This window comes from Theropithecus gelada, chromosome 5 (genome assembly GCF_003255815.1).
Source record: "Theropithecus gelada isolate Dixy chromosome 5, Tgel_1.0, whole genome shotgun sequence".
Classification (NCBI taxonomy): Eukaryota; Metazoa; Chordata; class Mammalia; order Primates; family Cercopithecidae; genus Theropithecus; species Theropithecus gelada.
This window is the reverse complement of record NC_037672.1, coordinates 66351786-66371432: the sequence shown is the minus strand read 5'-3', so window position 1 is coordinate 66371432 and position 19647 is coordinate 66351786. Positions and strand designations below refer to the sequence as shown.

Here is a 19647-nt window from a genome sequence, read left to right as displayed (position 1 = left end):
CACTTTCTGCCATCAAATGAATAAAATATTGAATACAGTTTAGACATATTTACAAACATACTGTCAGATAATGAGACAGGAAATGCAAAATATATGTAGTAATATCCAAGAAAAAAAATAGATAACAATACCAAATTATTTGTTTAAAATTTACCTGTGTAAATATTCTGGAGCTTTATTCAGCAAAGTATAATACTGCCTCACAAACTCCCGCCCTACAAGCAGCGGACTGGGCTTCTCCATAACCATTTCTTTGCTGCACAATGTCAAATGCTAAGGGAGCAAACACAAGAATAACTATTAAAAAGTCATCTTTGTCATCAACCACCATGAAATAAATTTTCTTTTTAGCCAAATTTAGCAGTGGGGAGTTGTATACCAATTAGTGACACTAATGTTAGTAAGTTCTGATAACTCACTACCATCAGACTAACCTGAAATAAATTTTCTTAGCCACACAAATGGGACCAAAATTAATGCCACTATTAAAAAAGTAACTTACAACAAACAGCAGAACAATACATTCCTAACTACTATCCATAAGGTAACCTCCAACATTTGTGTCTCCCTTTGTCTCTCTTTCTTGATTTCCCTACCCTTCAGGACAGGAAAATAGCATCTTTGTTATTTCTTATTCCCAAGGGGTCCAATGCTGCCTCAGACTAAGTATAAGTCCTTCTATTCACAGTGCCTTTTTCCTTTGGAGACCAAAATCTACTACATTCCTGGATTGCAGTGGTTTTATCCTAGTTTGAAAGACAGAGGGCACAAGTTAAGACTCAGAGATAACACTCATGGCAAAGCGCCATGACTTGTGTTTTTGTATTCTCTTTCCTTCTGGGAATTAATTTCACCATTTTCAAAATAGTAACAATGATTAATCACCAGCTATAACTTCAGTACTTAGAGATAATCATTTTTTACCTTTGATATTATGTCTCTCTAATCTTTCTTTCCACTAATTAAGCATCTAACTACATGAGATGCTGTTTATAATAAATGAAATCTCTGGTGAACAAGGTAAGATTCTAACCCTCGAGGAGTTTATAGTCTGTCAAGAAATATAAACAAGCAAAAACTGGTGCTATGATAATGTGCCTCAAAGTTAAAACCTACAAGAACAACTAGCACGAAATAAATACAATTTCTTTTTTGTCTTGTGAGACAGGGTCTCGCTCTGTCACCTAGGCTGGAGTGTATTGGTACAATCATGGCTCACTACAGCCTCAACTGCCAGGCTCAGGCTCAGGCTCAGGCTCAGGCTCAAGCGATCCTCCCACCTCAATCTCCTGAGTAGCTGGGACTATAAGCACGCACCACCATACCTGGCTAATTTTTTTAAATTTTTTAACTTTTATTTTTAGCAGAGACGAGGTCTTGCTATAATGCCCTGACTGGTTTCGAACTCCTGGCCTCAAGTGATCCTCCCACTTCAGCCTCCCGAAGTGCTGGGATTACAGGTGTGAGCCACAAACAAAACTTCTCATCATTTGCTGTAAGAATATAGTCCCCAGATCCTCCCACTTCAGCCTCCTGAAGTGCTGGGATTACAGGTGTGAGCCACAAACAAAACTTCTCAGCAATTACTGTAAGAATATAGTCCCCAGAACAGTCAAAATTATAACATTAGAAATTGGAGATTAGGAGGAGAGAAAAATGTGAAATATAACCTCTTTTATTTTATTTTGAGATGGAGTTTTGTTCTGTTGCCCAGGCTGGAGTCCAGTGGTACAATCTTGGCTCACTGCAACCTCTGCCTCCCGGGTTCAAACAATTCTCTTGCCTCAGCCTCCCAAGTAGCTGAGACCACAGGCACGTGCCACCACACCTGGCTAATTTTTGTATTATTAGTAGAGATAGGGTTTCACCATGTTAGCCAGACTAGTCTTGAACTCCTGACCTCGTGATCCACCCGCCTCAGCCTCCCAACGTGCTGGGATTACAGGCGTGAGCCACCGTGCCCAGCCACCTGTTTTATTTTCAAAAGACCTATTACACTTAAAAGTACTAAAACAAACAAAAAAACAAACAAAAAAAATCATAATAGCTAAGTGTGTATCTATTGGGTAAATCAGGATGCAGTTTAAATTCCTGCTTAGCCAGGTACAGTGGCTCCCGCCTGTAATCCCAGCATTTTAGGAGGCCAAGGTGGGCGGATTGTCTGAGGTCAGAAGTTTGAGACCAGTCTCGCCAAAATGGTAAAACCCTGTCTCTATTAAAATACTAAAATTAGCCAGGCGTGGTAGTCAGCGCCTGTAGTCCCAGCTACTTGGGAAGCTAAGGCAGGAGAATCGCTTGATCTCAGGAGGCAGAAGTTGTAGTGGGCCAAGATCGTGCCTCTGCACTCCAGCCTGGGCAACACAGTGAGGCTCCATCTCAATAAATAAACAGATTGATTAATTCCTGCTTAAACTTTAGGTTGAGCCAGGAGGATCATTTGAGGTCAGGAGTTCGGGACCAGCATGACCAAGATAGTGAAACCCCGTCTCTACTAAAAATAAAAAAAATTAGCTGAACATGGTGGCACACACCTGTAATCTCAGCTACTCAGGAGGCTGAGGCACAAGAATCACTTTAACCTGGGGGACAAAGGTTGCAATGAGCTGAGATCACACTACTGCACTCCAGCCTGGGCAACAGAGCGAGACTATCTCAAAACAAACAAACAAACAAAGACAAGAAAACACTGCAGGCTGGCACAGTGGCTTACACCTGTAATCCCAGCACTTTGGGAGGCGGAGGTGGGAGGAAAGCTCCAGGCCAGGAATTCAAGACCAGCCTGGCCAACAGAGAGATCCCATCTCTATACAAAAAAATTAAAAATAAAAAACAAATTTCCATGTGTGTTTACTTTAAATAACTAAAACAATTTCAGAGACAGTCCTGCATCACAGTCATTAAAATTGTGATACTATTTTTTTTTTTTTGAGACGGAGTCTCACTCTGTCGCCCAGGCTGGAGTGCCGTGGCCAGATCTCAGCTCACTGCAAGCTCTGCCTCCCGGGTTTACACCATTCTCCTGCCTCAGCCTCCGAGTAGTAGCTGGGATTACAGGCGCCCGCCACCTCGCCCGGCTAGTTTTTTGTATTTTTTAGTAGAGACGGGGTTTCACCGTGTTTGCCAGGATGGTCTCGATCTCCTGACCTTGTGATCCACCCGTCTCGGCCTCCCAAAGTGCTGGGATTACAGGCTTGAGCCACCGCGCCCGGCCGATACTATTTTTAATAAAAATCAAATACCAACTATAGTAGAGCTTACAAATAAAAAGTGTAGCTTTACATAATTCTAGTGACTCACAATTCAACTTTTACATTATGTTTTTAGGTTCCTTGTTTCTTCCTTTCCAACTAACTTTCCCCCTCTGTCTTTCTGAAACTCTCAAACTTGATTTACAAAAATCCCCAAATCTGTTTAAAATTTTCCATAATGCTTCACCTGCTTTCAAAAATAGTTAATTCACAAAGAGCGGATCCAAAAACTGCCATTTCAGGTGCCACTGAGATTCCAGAAAACTGAAAACTCCCAATAAGGGTAACAACCCTAATGCAAAAAGGACTCATATGCTACATTTAAAGTAACAAAGCACTGGGCTGTGGCTCATGCCTGTAATCCTAGCACTTTGGGAGGTTGAAGTGGGCAGACTGCTTGAGCTTAGGAGACCAGCCTGGTCAACAAGGCAAAACCCCATCTAAAATTAGCCAGGTACGGTGGTGCACACTTGTGGTCCCAGCTACTTGGGAGGATTGCTTGAGCCCAGGAGGTCTAGGGTGCAGTGAGCTTTGATCAGGATACTGCACTGCAGCCTGGCTGGCAGAACGAGACCTATCTCAAACACACACACACACACACACACACACAGCTAAGCAACTTAACATTTTATTTTGAATAATGAGGGTGGGTAAAGAACAGTAGACTTACCAAGTAAAATTTAACAAGGTAACTAAAATATGGAAATTATATGTATTTTAACACCATAAAAATTGATGGTAAAATAATACTAACACACGGGAAAATACTACATTACTCTCTGGACAAAATAACTATGCACAAAACAGTTTTCTTTAAATTGACAGTGACAGAAATACTATTAGGAATTTCCAGGTTTGGGGATTATTGTTTTCTTCTCTCTAGATTTCCGGATTTTCTACAGGAACACTGTTGTCATTTATCCCAAATTTCCCACCATATTCATAGAGTACATACTATCATTTTTGTCACTTACATATTTGTTTCTCAAACCAAAATAAAATGGTACAGAATACAAATACCAGTATCACAGGTCAAAATGCTCTAAAGACTTGGTGTAACAAGGTTCAAAAAAAGCTTCAATTTGCCCACTATCTACATGGTCAATGAAGTATAATGGCCAAGATATCATCAATTTAGAACAGAGAGACAGGAAAGGGCAGTAGAATATTTGATTTATCGATACTCAATAAATTAATACTTATTAGAAATATTAGAAGGCAGTAACTTGAAAAGTTAACTTCAAATGGCATATAAGTAAGGCAATGCTAATCTGGTAAAATCTAAACAAACAGGCATATATAACAGGTTATATAGAAAGCCGAGCTTTTAAGGTGCAGAGGAGGCTCCCACAGGAATGGTAAAACAAAATCAAGACTTACTGAGAGAACAGTGTTTCAACTAATTACATCAGTTACTTCTTTAACCATTAACTCTGATTTGAAGCGACTCAGAATTTAGAGAGCCAAAATATAATTGATAGAAATCAAGCAGAAAATGATTACTAGAGATCAACCATCAAATGTTTGGGTAGTTGCAGGAAATAAGACTATGAAAATTGAGTAAGTAAGGCCGGGCGCGGTGGCTCAAGCCTGTAATCCCAGCACTTTGGGAGGCCGAGGCGGGTGGATCACAAGGTCAGGAGATCGAGACTATCCTGGCTAACATGGTGAAACCCCGTCTCTACTAAAAATACAAAAAACTAGCCGGGCGCGGTAGCGGGCGCCTGTAGTCCCAGCTACTTGGGAGGCTGAGGCGGGAGAATGGCGTGAACCCGGGGGGCGGAGCTTGCAGTGAGCCGAGATCGCGCCACTGCACTCCAGCCTGGGAGACACAGTGAGACTCCGTCTCAAAAAAAAAAAAAAAAAAAAAAAAAAAAAAAAAAAAAAAAAAAGAAAATTGAGTAAGTAATATAAAGTTCACGTTTATAATTCATGCACCGTCAGTGTATGTAAGAAGGTTGAGAAAAAGGAAAAAAGTCAAATTACACATTCAGAATAAAAGTGATTACAAGAAGAAAGAATTGTGCCATTTTTATTCTTCATAGCAAAGCACCTTACAGGTAATCCATTTCTAGATCTGGGACCTTCCATTTCTTAAAAAAAGTTAACAAAATGAAACAAAATTCTGAACATGGGAGTGAGTAAAAGGTTTCGACTATCTTATCTATCTATGGCCATGAAAAAGTCATGACCTTACTGGATCTCGATTTCCTAATTTACAAATTGAGAAGCAATCCCTCGCCAAGCCTACAAGACTACACAGTTCTATAAAGATAGCCAAGGAGGCCTGGTGCAGTGGTTCACACCTGTAACCCCAATATTTTGGGAGGTCAATGTGGGTGAATCGCTTGAGCTCAGGTGTTTGAGACCAGCCCAGGCAACATGGCAAAACCCCGTCTCTACTAAAAAATACAAAAAATTAGCCAGGCGTGGTAGTGCACAAGTGTAGCTCCAGCTACTCAGGAAGCTGAGGTGGGAGGAATGCCTAAGCCCAGGAAGTCGAGGCTGCAGCGAGCCAAGATGGCACCACCGCACTCAAACCTGGGTAACAGGAGTGAGACCCTGTTTAAAAAAAAAAAAAAAAAAAAGATAGGCAAGATTAAAGGATACTTATACACAAAAAGAAATCCTCAGAAAGTCTGTTAGATCAGCACCTTCAAAGATAATCACCATCTTCAATAAAGTGGTTGTTAGCCTCACCTAACAATCTTTTTAGAAAAAGTTAAATACAATGTATCACACCCCACTTGTTCCAATTGACACCTGAAAATGTGGAGAATCTCACACAGGAATGCACAATGTAAGATTTTCTCTGTTACGTTAGCTCTATACACAGACAAAGCTCTCTCATGAACAAATCTGTCTTTTACCTGTTCAAATGAAAACATAATCTAAGCCCAGGTACAGTGGCTCATGCCTACTTCCCAGCACTTTGGGAGGCCAAGGCAGGCGGATCACGAGGTAAGGAGATCCAGATCATCCTGGTTAACACAGTGAAACCTCGTCTCTACTAAAAATACAAAAAATTAGCCGGGCATGGTGGCACGTGCCTGTAGTCCCAGTTACTCAGGAGGCGGAGGCAGTAGAATTGCTTGAACCCAGAAGCAAAGGTTGCAGTGAGCAGAGATCACACCATTGCACTTCAGCCTGGGCAGTAAGAGTGAAACTGTCTCAAAAAAAAACAGAACCCGAACACATTATCCAGTATAGTTTAGAGGCATTCTACTCTCCAACTCTGCCTACTGCACCTAAAATCCCTGTGAATCTTCATCAGAATATTTTATTCATTCCTGTTTCTTAAAACGTTTCCTCTGCATTTGCCTAGACTAATTCCTGAAGCACATGTACGTCAGCTCTCACAGAAAATTGCTCTTTGTCATCTGTATTTTCTGAATCTGTTAATAATACACATTGAGAAGGAGTGGAATATTGTAAATAATATACAATGAGAGGGAGTGGAGAACTGGTAGACATACATTCAGATTACAAAAGAAAGTCACATTAAGCTTCATTATTCTACAATGTATTTATATTTCCTCAGTTTCAAAATAATGGGAAAAAAAAAAAACCCAAAGTTATCACTCTCCTTTCCTCAAACTTTGATTAAAATGTCACCTTTTAGGTAAGAAACATTTAGGTTTTTTGTTTACCATTTAAAGTTTAGTGAATCACTAGTATAAAGGGGCTGTCTCCAAAACAATCAATCTCAGGCTACATTAATTTAGATGTAATATCTAAAATGAGTTGAAAATTCTAATTGAATATAGTGAATGGAAATTATAAGAAGGTAGATTTGGGTTCAACATAACTCAAAAATAACGTGAGTTGTCCAAATGTCAAATAGAGCTACTTAACAAGTAGTCAGTCACTACAGGTATTCCAGAGACTAACTGAATGATTTGGCACATAGTAAGGGAGTTCATAGATCCAAAAAAATATAATTAGGCCATTCCAACACTACCTAAGATCCTAAAAGTCTGTTAACAAGAAGCAGGACTTTCGACTTCTCCAATACTCATCCCACACCTTCCTATCTGCAATGACTGAAACCCTATGCATTTATCTGGGCCTAGCGGAAATCCTATCCCCTTGAAAATCTTTCTACTTCCACTGAATTCCTCAACAGAATATAACTCTTTGCTATTAACTCTTAAAGTACTTTTGGCCTTTATCATGGCAGTTTATTGATCATACTCTGCCCTAAGTTACTAATTGTACACCTGTCTTCATCTTCTCTCTATTCCCCTCTCAAATTATAACTCAGCTCTCCCATGAATGCAATTCTCTGGAAACATCGCAATTCTTCTCAACAATGAATGACTTCTCAGTCCTCCACCCATCTGCATTATCAATGTTGACTACCTCCTCCTAACTCTTCTAGAGTTCTATAAGGCAAATTTTCTTTCTCATCAAAACGCAGAAGTTCTCAAGGTTCTGTCTTCTAACCTGGCAATTTCAGCTTCCGGTCTCATGTCTACCTAAATGTGTATCTAGTCTACACCAGAAGTTCAAATTTTACATTCGTCACCACATACTGAATACCAAGACATGACCTACATATGTCCCAACACACACATGCACCAAAGAAAGCTATTTCCTTATTTCTGTTAAAAGTGTCATAATCTTCTCAACTTGAAAGCTCAGTCATGATTTTCTCCCCTCCTTTAGCTTTGCCAAACTGTGAAATCCTTACAACTCAGAAGCTGGAATTTGTGCCCTCCTTTACACTCCCACTGTTCAGACCTTTTAGTTATTCTTCAAAAGTCGTTCAAGCCCTTGTATCATGTGTAGTACAGAGTAAAATCCAAACACCTGCATTCAGTTTGGCATCTAAGGCCCTATACAGAAATCCAGTCTGACATTCAATGTCATAACCAACCTTTCAAATTCATCTTCTACTATATACTTTCTCATTCCTGTATCAAATTCCATACAAATATTTTAATCACCTGTTATTATTCTCTGCAATTTCATTCTCTGGGCCTTTGTCTTACTTCATTCATTCCCATCCACAAGCTGAGTCAATGGGTTAGACAAAATAAATTCATTTCAACATTTATTTTATGGCTACTCTGTATGTACCAGAAACTACAAAAGGAAAAAGAGGCCGGGCGCAGTGGCTCACGCCTGTAATTCTAGCACTTTGGGAGGCTGAGACGGGTGGATCACCTGAGGTCAGAAGTTCGAGACCAGCCTGACCAACATGGAGAAACCTATCTCTACTAAAAATAGAAAAAAGTTAGCCGGGTGTGGTGGCAGGCGCCTGTAATCCCAGCAACTAGGGAAGCTGAAGCAGGAGAATCGCTTGAACCCAGGGGGCGGAGGTTGCAGTGAGCTGAGTTCTAAGTACTTGATATTAGTTATTATAAAAAGAATAAGACCTCTAGTAGTAGGATGCAGTTCTCTTTACCACATCGTGTTACCAAAGGTTATGTGGGTGCTAAAACACAGCTTATCTCCACTACAGGATACTTACCCCTTTCCCCTCTGGAGTCCCTCATTCATAGCTGGGCTCAAACTAGTCAGGTTTATTTATTTTAACTGAACCATGGACTATATCCATTTGCAACAGCTAAATGCCATATCAATACTGGAACTTTCTGAAATTCCAGATGGTCTTTGCTTAAAGTAACTTGAACAATCTAAGGAACACTATACCTTTTTAAAGAAATGATCTTCAATCTTTCGTGGCACACCATTGAATGAAAGCTTCACAAAGATCTAAGAATCATAGTGGTACAAATAAATAATAAAAGTAAGTTATGGACTAAATCTCTTATTCAGGCTCCAAAGTTTTTTTGTTTTCTGTCGTCCTCAGAAGTTGAGGGAAGCTAGTTTTGAAACTCAGAAGCTATTAAAAGTGACCAAGCATTAAGAAATGGAAATGCTTGCTGTCCACAAAAATAAAGCATGTATTTGTACTATGTTGTAACGTTTAACAAGTAACCTACTATTTTCCTTTGTGTCTTTAAAATAGATAGGGCATTATCTTTATTTACAGAAAAGGATGTTTAGAGAGCCTAAGGAAAGGTGTTTGGGGTCCCCCAGTTACAGTAAAAAAAAGAGGACTCGAAATCAGGTCTCCTGACTCTAGTGATGTTTTCACTACATTTTGGTTAGGAACAACCGCTTTGGAAGAGCAGCCAGCTCTTCCAACAATACAAAAATTAATTTTAAACAAGCAATTGTTAGCTTACGTGAAACTGTTGAGAAGAGTGAAAAGCAAAGGAATACGGCAGGCCAGTAACAGAAAACCCAAGAATCATTTTCAATACACCTATGGTTTCAAGATAGGGTAAAATACTTGGAAATTAGAAGATAAAAGTAAGTGGAAACACAACAGTCAAGAAACTAATTCTATTGCTTCTGAAGGTAGGCTAGGGAGTTGGACCAATTTATTCTATCGGATATTAAACAAGTGTCTACCAGTGGAGAGTAACTAAGTCATGTTTGTCCATTAAATCCTACTGAATTTAAGTCCAGACGCAACACTTTAGTTTTTGCCTTTCAAAATCAACATTGAAAAGGACTCATTCACTGTCTCCACATTCACTCAAAATATGTGGAAAGTCTCTTCAAAGCAATCTAGGGGGAAAATGTTAAATCCTAATTATGGGTAATAAACAGCGATAATTTTGCAGGATAAGGAAGGGAAGTTTTCAGAATCTAAAGAGGCAGTGCCAACACTTTCTTCAAACCGGGAGTTGCCTGCTGACAAATCAACTGCTTAGCTGCTAACTGAACAGTTAAGTTAGTTACTCCACGAAATTATCAAATAACGTGTTTTCTTCTTTACCTTTTAATTTTTATCCCCATCCATCCCACAAGCATTCTGGCTCACTCTTGATGTTTTTTCACTATTACTAATATTTCGACCCTGAATATCAATCTGAGCTCTTAGTAAGCAATTCATTCTAGGTCCTTATTATTCCTACAATTCCTTGACTGCTTTTCAGAGTTAGTTTGTAAAGATTAAATCATAACATAAAGGCCCATATGAGTAATCTTAAAAATTTAAGAAAAATGTAACTACTGCTAAAGAAACGGTAATTCAATCCTAAGAGGTTCAAACGCCTCGTACCGTGTATCTCCTAAGACCAGGAATCTTGGATTATCAAAAGGACCACTGGATCCTAACAGACCAAAACTTTACTTAGAAACTTTGTTCACATGCCTAAGGCTATATTAACTGCCAAATATGGAGCTGGAGAAGAACTGCCATCATCTCCCACTCTAGTACACCGGGGCTCTCTTAATGGCAGTTAATGGTTCCTAGATCCAGGTACCTGCAACGCTAACGTTTGAAAGACTAGAACAAGGTACGGAGCCTTGAACCTAAAACCACAGTATCTTAATCCAAGTTAATATCCCACAACAATCATAGGGGAAGAAAAGGACAACTTTACTCTTCCAGCTAAAAGTGCACGTGCCTTTTTTGTTGTTGTTAGGAAGGAAAAGGCACTCTCCCACACCCCCCCCCCAAATCCGTTACAACATTAAGTATGTCTCGGGGAAAAAAACTGTTCTATGCAAAAAATTGTAGACGAAAATCTATATTCGCCCCAAAGCGGCACAGGGCCATCTTAAGAAATCTGCTTTTAGAGACGCAAGGAAAATTCTATAAGATTCCACAAACAAAATCAACACAATCTAGGGAAGTTTATGTTCCTTTCTGTCCCCCCACCCCCCAAAAAGCGGGAACCCATCCCTCAAAAGTCATTCCCGGGTAAATAAGGGATCGTCTGCATGAGGGGGGGACGAAGAAGGCGCACGTTACAGTTCCAGTATCCGAACACGTTCGGATTAAACCCGCGGTGGCGGGGAGGAGGGGGTTGGTCACAGACTACGGAACACTAGGTACTGGGTAAGCCAAGCGGCGGCTGCCTTCAAACACGGATTCTGTTTCCGTGCACAGAAATGGTGCCCGGAGGCCGCTACTTTCGCATCTGCGTCGCTTCTGCCTCCGCCGACAAAACCTCTTTTCCCCTCCCCCACGGGCGGGGCGGCGACTGCCTCCCCGCTCCGAAGGAACAGGGAATAAGAGCCGAAAACGATTCGGAAACAGGAACGGTGGGCTACCCACCCTAAAACATCCCCTCCAGAAAGCCTACTCCCACACTTCCTGTATTAAGCTTCCATCAGCGCGCCTTCGGGAGCTGCTGCGTGACCCCCTACTTCGCCACCTCATCCCCAACAAACCTCAACCCCACCTGTGCCCTCGGAGCCCTCTGCACGCAAGACGCTCGCGGGTCACCTCCCTTCCCAGGCGGCCTCCCACCCCTCACCTAGAGGAAAGACTGGTCTTCTCTCACGCGCACACGGCAGCGTAGGGAGCCGGCAAGAACAATGTCTCTGCCGCTACACCTCCGGCTCCCGGGCTCACACACCGGACGATTACCTCGCGCCGCGGAGTGCGAAGAAAATGTCCCTTTCCGACCACCACACCGACCTCCCCTCCCGGCCCCCGTACACACCTCCAGCCAACGGCGCCGGCGGATACGTCGCGCGGAGGTCAGAAGAGTCGCTGAGGACCGGGTGCGGCGGGTTCTTCTTGCTCGCCGCCCCCTTCCTCCGACAACTCGGAAGCCTCGGAAGCCGGAGAGCCGCGAGTTCGTCTGCTTTACAACCACCTCTTCCCGGGCGCCAGGCGCTGCGACGAGCGACAAGGACCAGGGACGTCCCGCCCCCTTTGCCGCCGCCCCCTCTTATTGTTTTACCCCTGCCGAAAGGGCCAGGGAACCCCCGAGCACAGCGTCAGCCAATCACGCATCTCCTCCCGAACCGGGCCCAACCTTCCCGTGTCCCTCTGCGGAGCACGCGCAGTACGCTGCCGCGCTCGCACACGCTCGCGCCCGGAAAGCTGGGGAACCGGAACCGGCCTAAAGCCAAGATAAGAGTCCGCTGATTTGACGTCACAAGCAGGCTGCCATTCTCCTGCCCCGAGGCTCCAGCCTTGCCGCCCTTCTTCCTTGCCGCCGTTCTTCCTGATCGCGCAAGCCAGAGCTGGTTCGCAGCAACGCAGTGTCTTTTGTAGACTGATACTCTGGTCCCTTTTATTAATGGGAAGGAGGGAATTTAGTAATCTTTCTGAACTAGGTGTCTGCAGGTTGCTGCTGTAGACGAGCTTAAAATGCAGCCGGTGATTTCAGCTGTTTGCACACTAAACTCACCTACATTGTTTATTTAACCCATCCTAGGTTTTAAGCCCCACCAAGAGGCCCTGCAGTAAAGGAAGAATATGACGTGGGCTTTACAGAGGGGGAAAAGACTATTTCTTTGTGTGCTTGTTACGAATTTAGGCATGGCTAAATATCAACACATACTAAAGCATTTTACATACTAAAGCTGAAAGGCCTGAAATATCAGGATTACAGTCCTAGTCTAGCTCTAAGCCCAGATTTGCCCCCAGAGTGAGACACTGGTGACCTTATTTCATGGAAAAAGCCAAGCCGAATCTTGTAGTCAAGGAAGACACTTCGCATCTTAGGTCTGGCAGTGTTTTCAGAGAATACCGAGATAGCACAGGAATTTTGGAATGAAAGACTGAAAAAATGTTCAAAGAAATGTAAAGAAAAAAATACATTAATGAATACTTTCGAACTAAACATGGTGGACGCAGGCATATACATTTCATCAGTTTTCTTCGCAGTCCTATAAGGGCATTTTTAAGGTATTTGGCACGTGAAGACAATATGTCAAATACCTTAAATATTGGCAGAGGCAATGCCAACATTAGAGACTCCAAAGTCTACAATATCTTTACCTTTAGACTGCTTAAAGATATTGTTATATGCAAAATATTTGGGCAGACCATCACTTTAATGAAATGAACCTGATGTTTTTCCTTAACGCATCAAGATACATGCTGGCTGTCCTTTAATATACTGGGCTTATATACCAGGCATTCTTGTAACTACACAACCTTCTAAGGCTCACAGTAACCCTGTGAACTAGTTCCTTTTTTTGTTTTTTAGACGGAGTCTCTCTCTGTCGCTCAGGCTGGAGTGCAATGGCATGGTCTCGGCTCACTGCAACCTCCGCCTGCCGAGTTCAAGTGATTCGCCTGCCTCAGCCTCCCTAGTAGCTGGGACTACAGGCGCGTGCCACCACACCCAGCTAATTTTTATATTTTTAGTAGAGACGAAGTTTCACTATGTTGGCCAGGCTGGTCTGGAACACACCTGACCTCCTGATCCGCGCCTGCCTCGGCCTCCCAAAGTGCTGAGATTACAGGCGTGAGCACCGCACCCAGCCAGTAGTTGCTTTTTTTTTTTTTTGAAACGGAGTCTCGCTCTGTCGCCCAGGCTGGAGTTCAGTGGCCGGATCTCAGCTCACTGAAGCTCCGCCTCCCAGGTTCACACCATTCTCCTGCCCCAGCCTCCTGAGTAGCTGGGACTACAGGCGCCCGCCACCTCGCCCGGCTAGTTTTATGTATTTTTTCGTAGAGACGGGATTTCACCGTGTTAGCCAGGATGGTATCGATCTCCTGACCTCGTGATCCGCCCGTGTCAGCCTCCCAAAGTGCTGGGATTACAGGCTTGAGCCACCGAGCCCGGCCACTAGTTGCTATTTTTATGCCGATTTTACAGATGAGGAAACTAAGGCTTGGAGAGGTCAAGTAATTTACCCAGGACTACGCGGCTACTATTCACTGGAGCTGGGATGCAAACACAGGCAATCTGCCTCCACAGTCCATACCCTTAGGCAAACTATAGAATACTCCCATTTTACTAGTAATTGCCGCAATTTACTTATCTGCCCTAGTGCTGACTAAGCAAGTGTTTCCGGTTTGGAGCTCTTCTATGCAATGCTGTTATAAATATTGTTCACCATGTATCATGCTGCAGAGGTGCAAAACTTTCTCTAGAGCAGGTTCTCAGACCTTAATGTGCACCGAAATCACCTGTAGGGCTTGTTAAAACAGATTGTTGGGCCCCACTCCCTAAGTTTCTGATTCAACAGAGGTCCGAGAATTTGCACTTCTAACAAGTTCTCAGCTGATGGTGCTACTGCTGCTCTAGGAGCCACACTTTAAAAACCACTGATCTAGGCCGGGCGCGGCGGCTCACGCCTGTAATCCTAGCAGTTTGGGAGGCCTAGGAGGGGCAGATCACCTGCGGTCGGGAGTTTGAGACCAGCCTAACCAACATGGAGAAAGCGCGTCTATACTGAAAATACAAAATTAACGGGGTGTGGTGGTGCATGCCTGTAATCCCAGCTATTGGAGAGGCTGAGGCAGGAGAATCGCTTGAACCCGGGAGGGGGAGATTGCGGTGAGCCGAGATCGCGCTATTGCACTCCAGCCTGGGCAACAAGAGCGAAAACTCCGTCTCAAACAAACACACACCTAGGGCAGAGGTTAGGCAAACGGTTTGATAAGGGAAGGATTAGATAGTATTTTTGGTTTTGAGTACCACGTATGGTTTCTGTTGCATATTCCTTTCTCTCATCCTTTAAAAATGTAAGAAACATTTTTAGTTTAGCTCTAGGGCTACACAGAAACAGCCCTCAGGTAACCCTGCTCTTGAGTAGACACCAATAAGTGGAGCTAATGGGAAAAAAGATTCAGCGATCTTCAATGTTAAGTAAATATCTCTAACCTAGTCCAACTGGCGATTTTTACCTCATAAACATCTCTCTATACAAATAGCCTCTGCCCAGGTTCAGGCCCCTTCATCTTCCCAGGAAGACTGCAGTGGCCTCCTAATCTCCCTGCCTCTCAACATAGCCTCCATGAAGCAATGCCCACCACCTATAGACTAGGCAAGGAGACCAGTGTGAACTGTATTCATTCAGTGGCTCAGGCCAAAAATCTCTTTTTCTCACACCAATTTATTGACAGTCAATTGTCAATAAATTTCTTTTTGAGATGGAGTCTCGCTCTGTCATCCAGGCTGGAGTGCAATGGCATGATCTGGGCTGACTGCAACCTCCACCTCCCAGGTTCAAGCCATTCTCCTGCCTTGGCCTCCCAAGTGGCTAGAACTACAGGCATGCGCTACCACGCCCATCTAATTTTTCTACTTTTAGTAGAGATGAGGTTTCACCATATTGGCTAGGTTGGTCTCGAACTCGACCTCAAGTGATCCACCCACCTTGACAAATTGTCAATACATTTCTGTTCCCTCTACCTTCAATATTTATTCTGGATTAAATACTTTGCATCACTGTTACTGCTACTATAGTAGTCCAGGCCACCATTGCCTATTGCAGTAGCTTTCTACTTGGCCTCAATGCTTCCACTCTTATTCCACTACAGTCTGTTCCCCTCACAGCAGCCAGATCTTTCATAGTTAAAATTGAGATGATCCCAAAACCTTTAAAAGGCAACACAAAATCTCAGGTCCTTACCATGGCCTATAAGGCCTACCTGATCTAGTCCTTACCTATTACTTGCATTTCTTTTCTTACCACTGGTTTTCTCACACCACCCCGGCCAGCTCTTCCTTTGACATTCTTATCACATTATCACCCCAAGGCCTTTAATGTGAACCTTTATCAAAACACTGTGAAAAATCAAAGTAAATGAATCAGACCCAATCACCATTAGCAGGTGAATTTTTAAGAGTAAAATTGCTAGAATTGTATTATCTGATTCCTGATTTTTATTATAAACTTCAGCATAAAATACTTAGATAAGTGTTCGAATAAGATAAGACATTTGAATTTATAAAACTTTTCCTCTACACCCTTTCATTTGACCATTCTCAACTTTACTGAATACTAAAAGATCAACCAAGTTCATAATCACTTTTGCTGATGAAGTAGGTGTATAAGAGATGACTACATGCGCCTGGGCACGGTGGTTCACGCCTGTAACCCCAGCACTTTGGAAGGCCGGGGTAGGTGGATTACAAGGTCAGGAGTTCGAGACCAGCCTGGCCAACACAGTGAAACCCTGTCTCTACTAAAAATACAAAAATTAGCCAGGCATGGCTACTCAGGAGGCTGAGGCAGGAGAATCGCTTGAACCTAGGAGGCGGAGGTTGTGGTAAGCTGAGATAATGCCACTTCACTCCAGCCTGGGCAACAGAGTGAGACTCTGTCTCAAAAAAAAAAAAAAAAAAAGAGATGACTACATGCATGTTTAGGGGTCACACACCCCACATAAATAAAGTTTATGAAGACCAAGTATTGGAAGGGAGTAAAATTCAAGTCCTTAAGGGAAACGCATTTTTCTTGGAAAATATCTTTACTCACCATGTTTTTAAACTTTTAAGGCATGCATAACAAATGTCTTGGCCCCATCACTAATTCAGTGAGGAAGGATGATGCTATGATTTGAATGTTTGTGCCCCTCCAAAATTCATGTTGAAACTTAATCTCCAATGCAGAAGTATTAAAAAGTGGGTGGGACCTTCAGGTGGCAACTAGGTCATGAGGGCCTCACCTTCATGAATGGAATTTGTGCCCTTATAAAAGGGGATTGAGGGGAGTTCATTAGTCTCTTTTGTGCTTTTGCCCCTTTCACCATGTGAGAACACAGCAAGAAGGCACCATCTTCGAAGCAGAACAAGCCCTCACTAGGGCTGGCACTTTGATCTTGAACTTCTCAGCCTTTAGAACTATAAGCAGTAAGTTTCTGTTGTTTATAAGTTACCCAGTCGAAGGGTGATTTTGTTGTTGTTGTTGTTTGAGACAGGTTCTTGGTTTGTCACCTGGATGGCGTGCAATGGTGCAATTACGGCTCATTGCAGCCTTGACTTCTCAGCCTCCTGAGTAGCTGGGACCACAGGTGTGCACTACCATGCCGAGCTTGTGTGTGTGTGTGTGTGTGTGTGTGTGTGTGTGTGTAAATTATATGTTATGTTGCCCAGTCTGGTCTTGATTGCCTGGCCTCAGGTCATCCTCCTGCCTCAGCCTCCCAAAGCGTTGAGATCACGGGCATAAGCCACCACACTTTACCTAAAGGTATTTTGTTATAGCAGCCCAAATAGACTAAAACAAATGATAATGCTGCCAACAGTGTAGTATTTAAAAAGTCTGGCTGGGCACAATGGGGTATGCCTGCTGTCCCCACTACTTAGGAAGCCAAAGCAGGAGGATCACTTGAACCCAGGAGTTTGAGTTCAGCCTGGGCGATATAATAAGACCCCATTTCCAAAAATAAAAATAAAAAAGAGTCTGGGCTCCAGAACCACACTGCCTGGATTTGAATCCCAGCTTTATCTCATCGCTTACTAGGTGTATCACTATAGGCAGGATGCTTCACTTTTATGTGCCTCAGTGTTTCTCATCTGTAAAATGGGGACAATAATAATATCTACCTTATTAGGGTACTGGAAGGTTTAGACAATACATGCAAAACATTTTAACAGTGCCTGGCACATGGTAAGTGTTCAACAAACATCAGCACTTAATGTTTGGTTCTTGAAAAAGTATATGCACCAATTGCTTTCAACTGATTCCTTTTTCACTGACTGCCCACTGCTTTGTTCCGACGTAACAACTTACATTTGTATAGCATTTTACAGTTTTCAAAACACTTTCAAACACATTATCTCATTTCAATTTCACAAGCAATTCACAAAGTAGGCAAGCTGCACAAGGCTAAAAATGGCCAATTTAGAAAGAGAGCCCAGAGTTCCTCTGACTCATGCCACTACACCATGTCCTACTGCTAAATGATGAACTTTTATAGTCTTTGAACAAGACTTACTGATTGAAAACATGTTACTTGAGAATCCCAGGGCTCTCTCTTGGTGCAACTGGCTCCTTTACAAAGCTTTTTAATGCACAGAGAAACCTACTCCCATGAGTAGGATGAATCCATTCATTTTAGAGCAAGAGAGGAGAAAGCCTATTATGACCTAAAGAAAGAATCAAATGTTAATTTCTCCCTGCAATCTTTCCAGCCATTATCTCTTTGTGACGCTTGGACAGGTTAGGGTATAAAGGAGTGTTTTCCTCTCCAATCATTGTGAGTGTGTGAAATACGTCTCACATCCAGAAAAGTGCATGAAATGGCCTGCCAATCTGTGTGATTAAGTACAAAATGTCACAATATGAATGATTGCTATAGGTGGTAGATTTTAGCTATGTAACTTGTCTTGATCATATCTATGAAAGTCTTTAAGTAGAGGAGATTCTACATGCTACCCAAGTTTGAGAGAATAAAGGTTGCAAGTTCTAAGAAAGTCACTTCTTCAGAATTTAGAGGCAACAATCTCATTAAAAAAAATCAACATACAAAGAATCAGATTATCGATTATGAAAGTAACCCACCCTGAATTTGTGAATTCTAACAGATTCCATTTAACACTCATGAAGCAATGATGTCAGCTAAAAGCACCTTAGGCTGAGTGAGTGAGGTGATTTTAAGAGATACAATAATCCTGGAAAGCAGAAGTAAAGATAACATATATGAATGAGGAGGCATTTGCCCTGAGTTGCCTGAAATCCAGAAAATGACTTTGAAAAGAGGAACTATTTCACTAGTGTTTATCTCACACTGTCCAAGATAGACTAGATTTGTCAGGCAGGAATATTCTAGCCCTCAATGGGCTGCAGGGTGTGTTTAATTCTTCAAGCCTACAGTCTGGATATGAGACGCCACAAGGTTATCCAATTCTCTCCTCTTTGATTTAATGCTTACTAAGCACTGAGACACGGAGAAGGGGGCCTGAGCAGCAGATATTCTATGTCTTTGGATGGCATATCCCTTTGTGAAATGGAATTCCTGTGATTTGTTCATCAGTCTCTTATAGATTAAGTTAATATAAAAGAGTGTGTCAGAGACAGATTTCCTTCTGAGCGGGGATAGGATGTTGTACTGAGAGAAGTCAGGGCTGAGGAGCAAATCCTCCACTTAAATATAGAAGCATGAAACACATGGGATCAAATCGCATTTTCTTCACTAACTACTTCTGTGACACTAGTCAGGTTAGTTCATTTCTCTGACCTTGACTTTCCTCAGTGGATAAACAGCCTGCTTAGGGTTGTTCTAAAGATTCTTTGTGGCATTTAGCATACTTTCTGGCAAAGTGTGTATATGTGCATGATTCCTGTTACAAAACCGAGGCAAACCGGCCGGGCGTGGTGGCTCACGCCTGTAATCCCAGCACTTTGGGAGGCTGAGGCTGGTGGATCACAAGGTCAAGAAATCGAGACCAGGCCGGGCGCGGTGGCTCAAGCCTGTAATCCCAGCACTTTGGGAGGCCGAGACGGGCGGATCACGAGGTCAGGAGATCAATACCATCCTGGCTAACACGGTGAAACCCCGTCTCTACTAAAAAAATACAAAAAACTAGCCGGGCGCGGTGGCGGCGCCTGTGGTCCCAGCTACTCGGGAGGCTGAGGCAGGAGAATGGCGGGAACCCGGGGGGCGGAGCTTGCAGTGAGCTGAGATCCGGCCACTGCACTCCAGCCCGGGTGACAGAGCGAGACTCCGTCTCAAAAA

The 19647-nt window shown here is 42.8% G+C and overlaps 1 protein-coding gene across 5 annotated transcripts in view; it reads right to left on the bottom strand.

The window, feature by feature from the left end:
* The window catches only part of G3BP2 (G3BP stress granule assembly factor 2), an 86546-nt gene that overhangs the window by 19043 nt on the left and 47856 nt on the right, over positions 1–19647 (bottom strand). For 2 of the 5 annotated variants that reach the window (XM_025386221.1, XM_025386225.1), the window contains exons 1-2: positions 11723–12107; positions 155–273 (exon numbers count right to left, since the gene is read on the bottom strand). In XM_025386221.1, coding sequence (XP_025242006.1) covers positions 155–249 — 95 coding nt within the window. In that variant the 5' untranslated portion in view covers positions 250–273; positions 11723–12107. The other 3 variants (XM_025386224.1, XM_025386222.1, XM_025386223.1) reach the window with 3 other exon arrangements.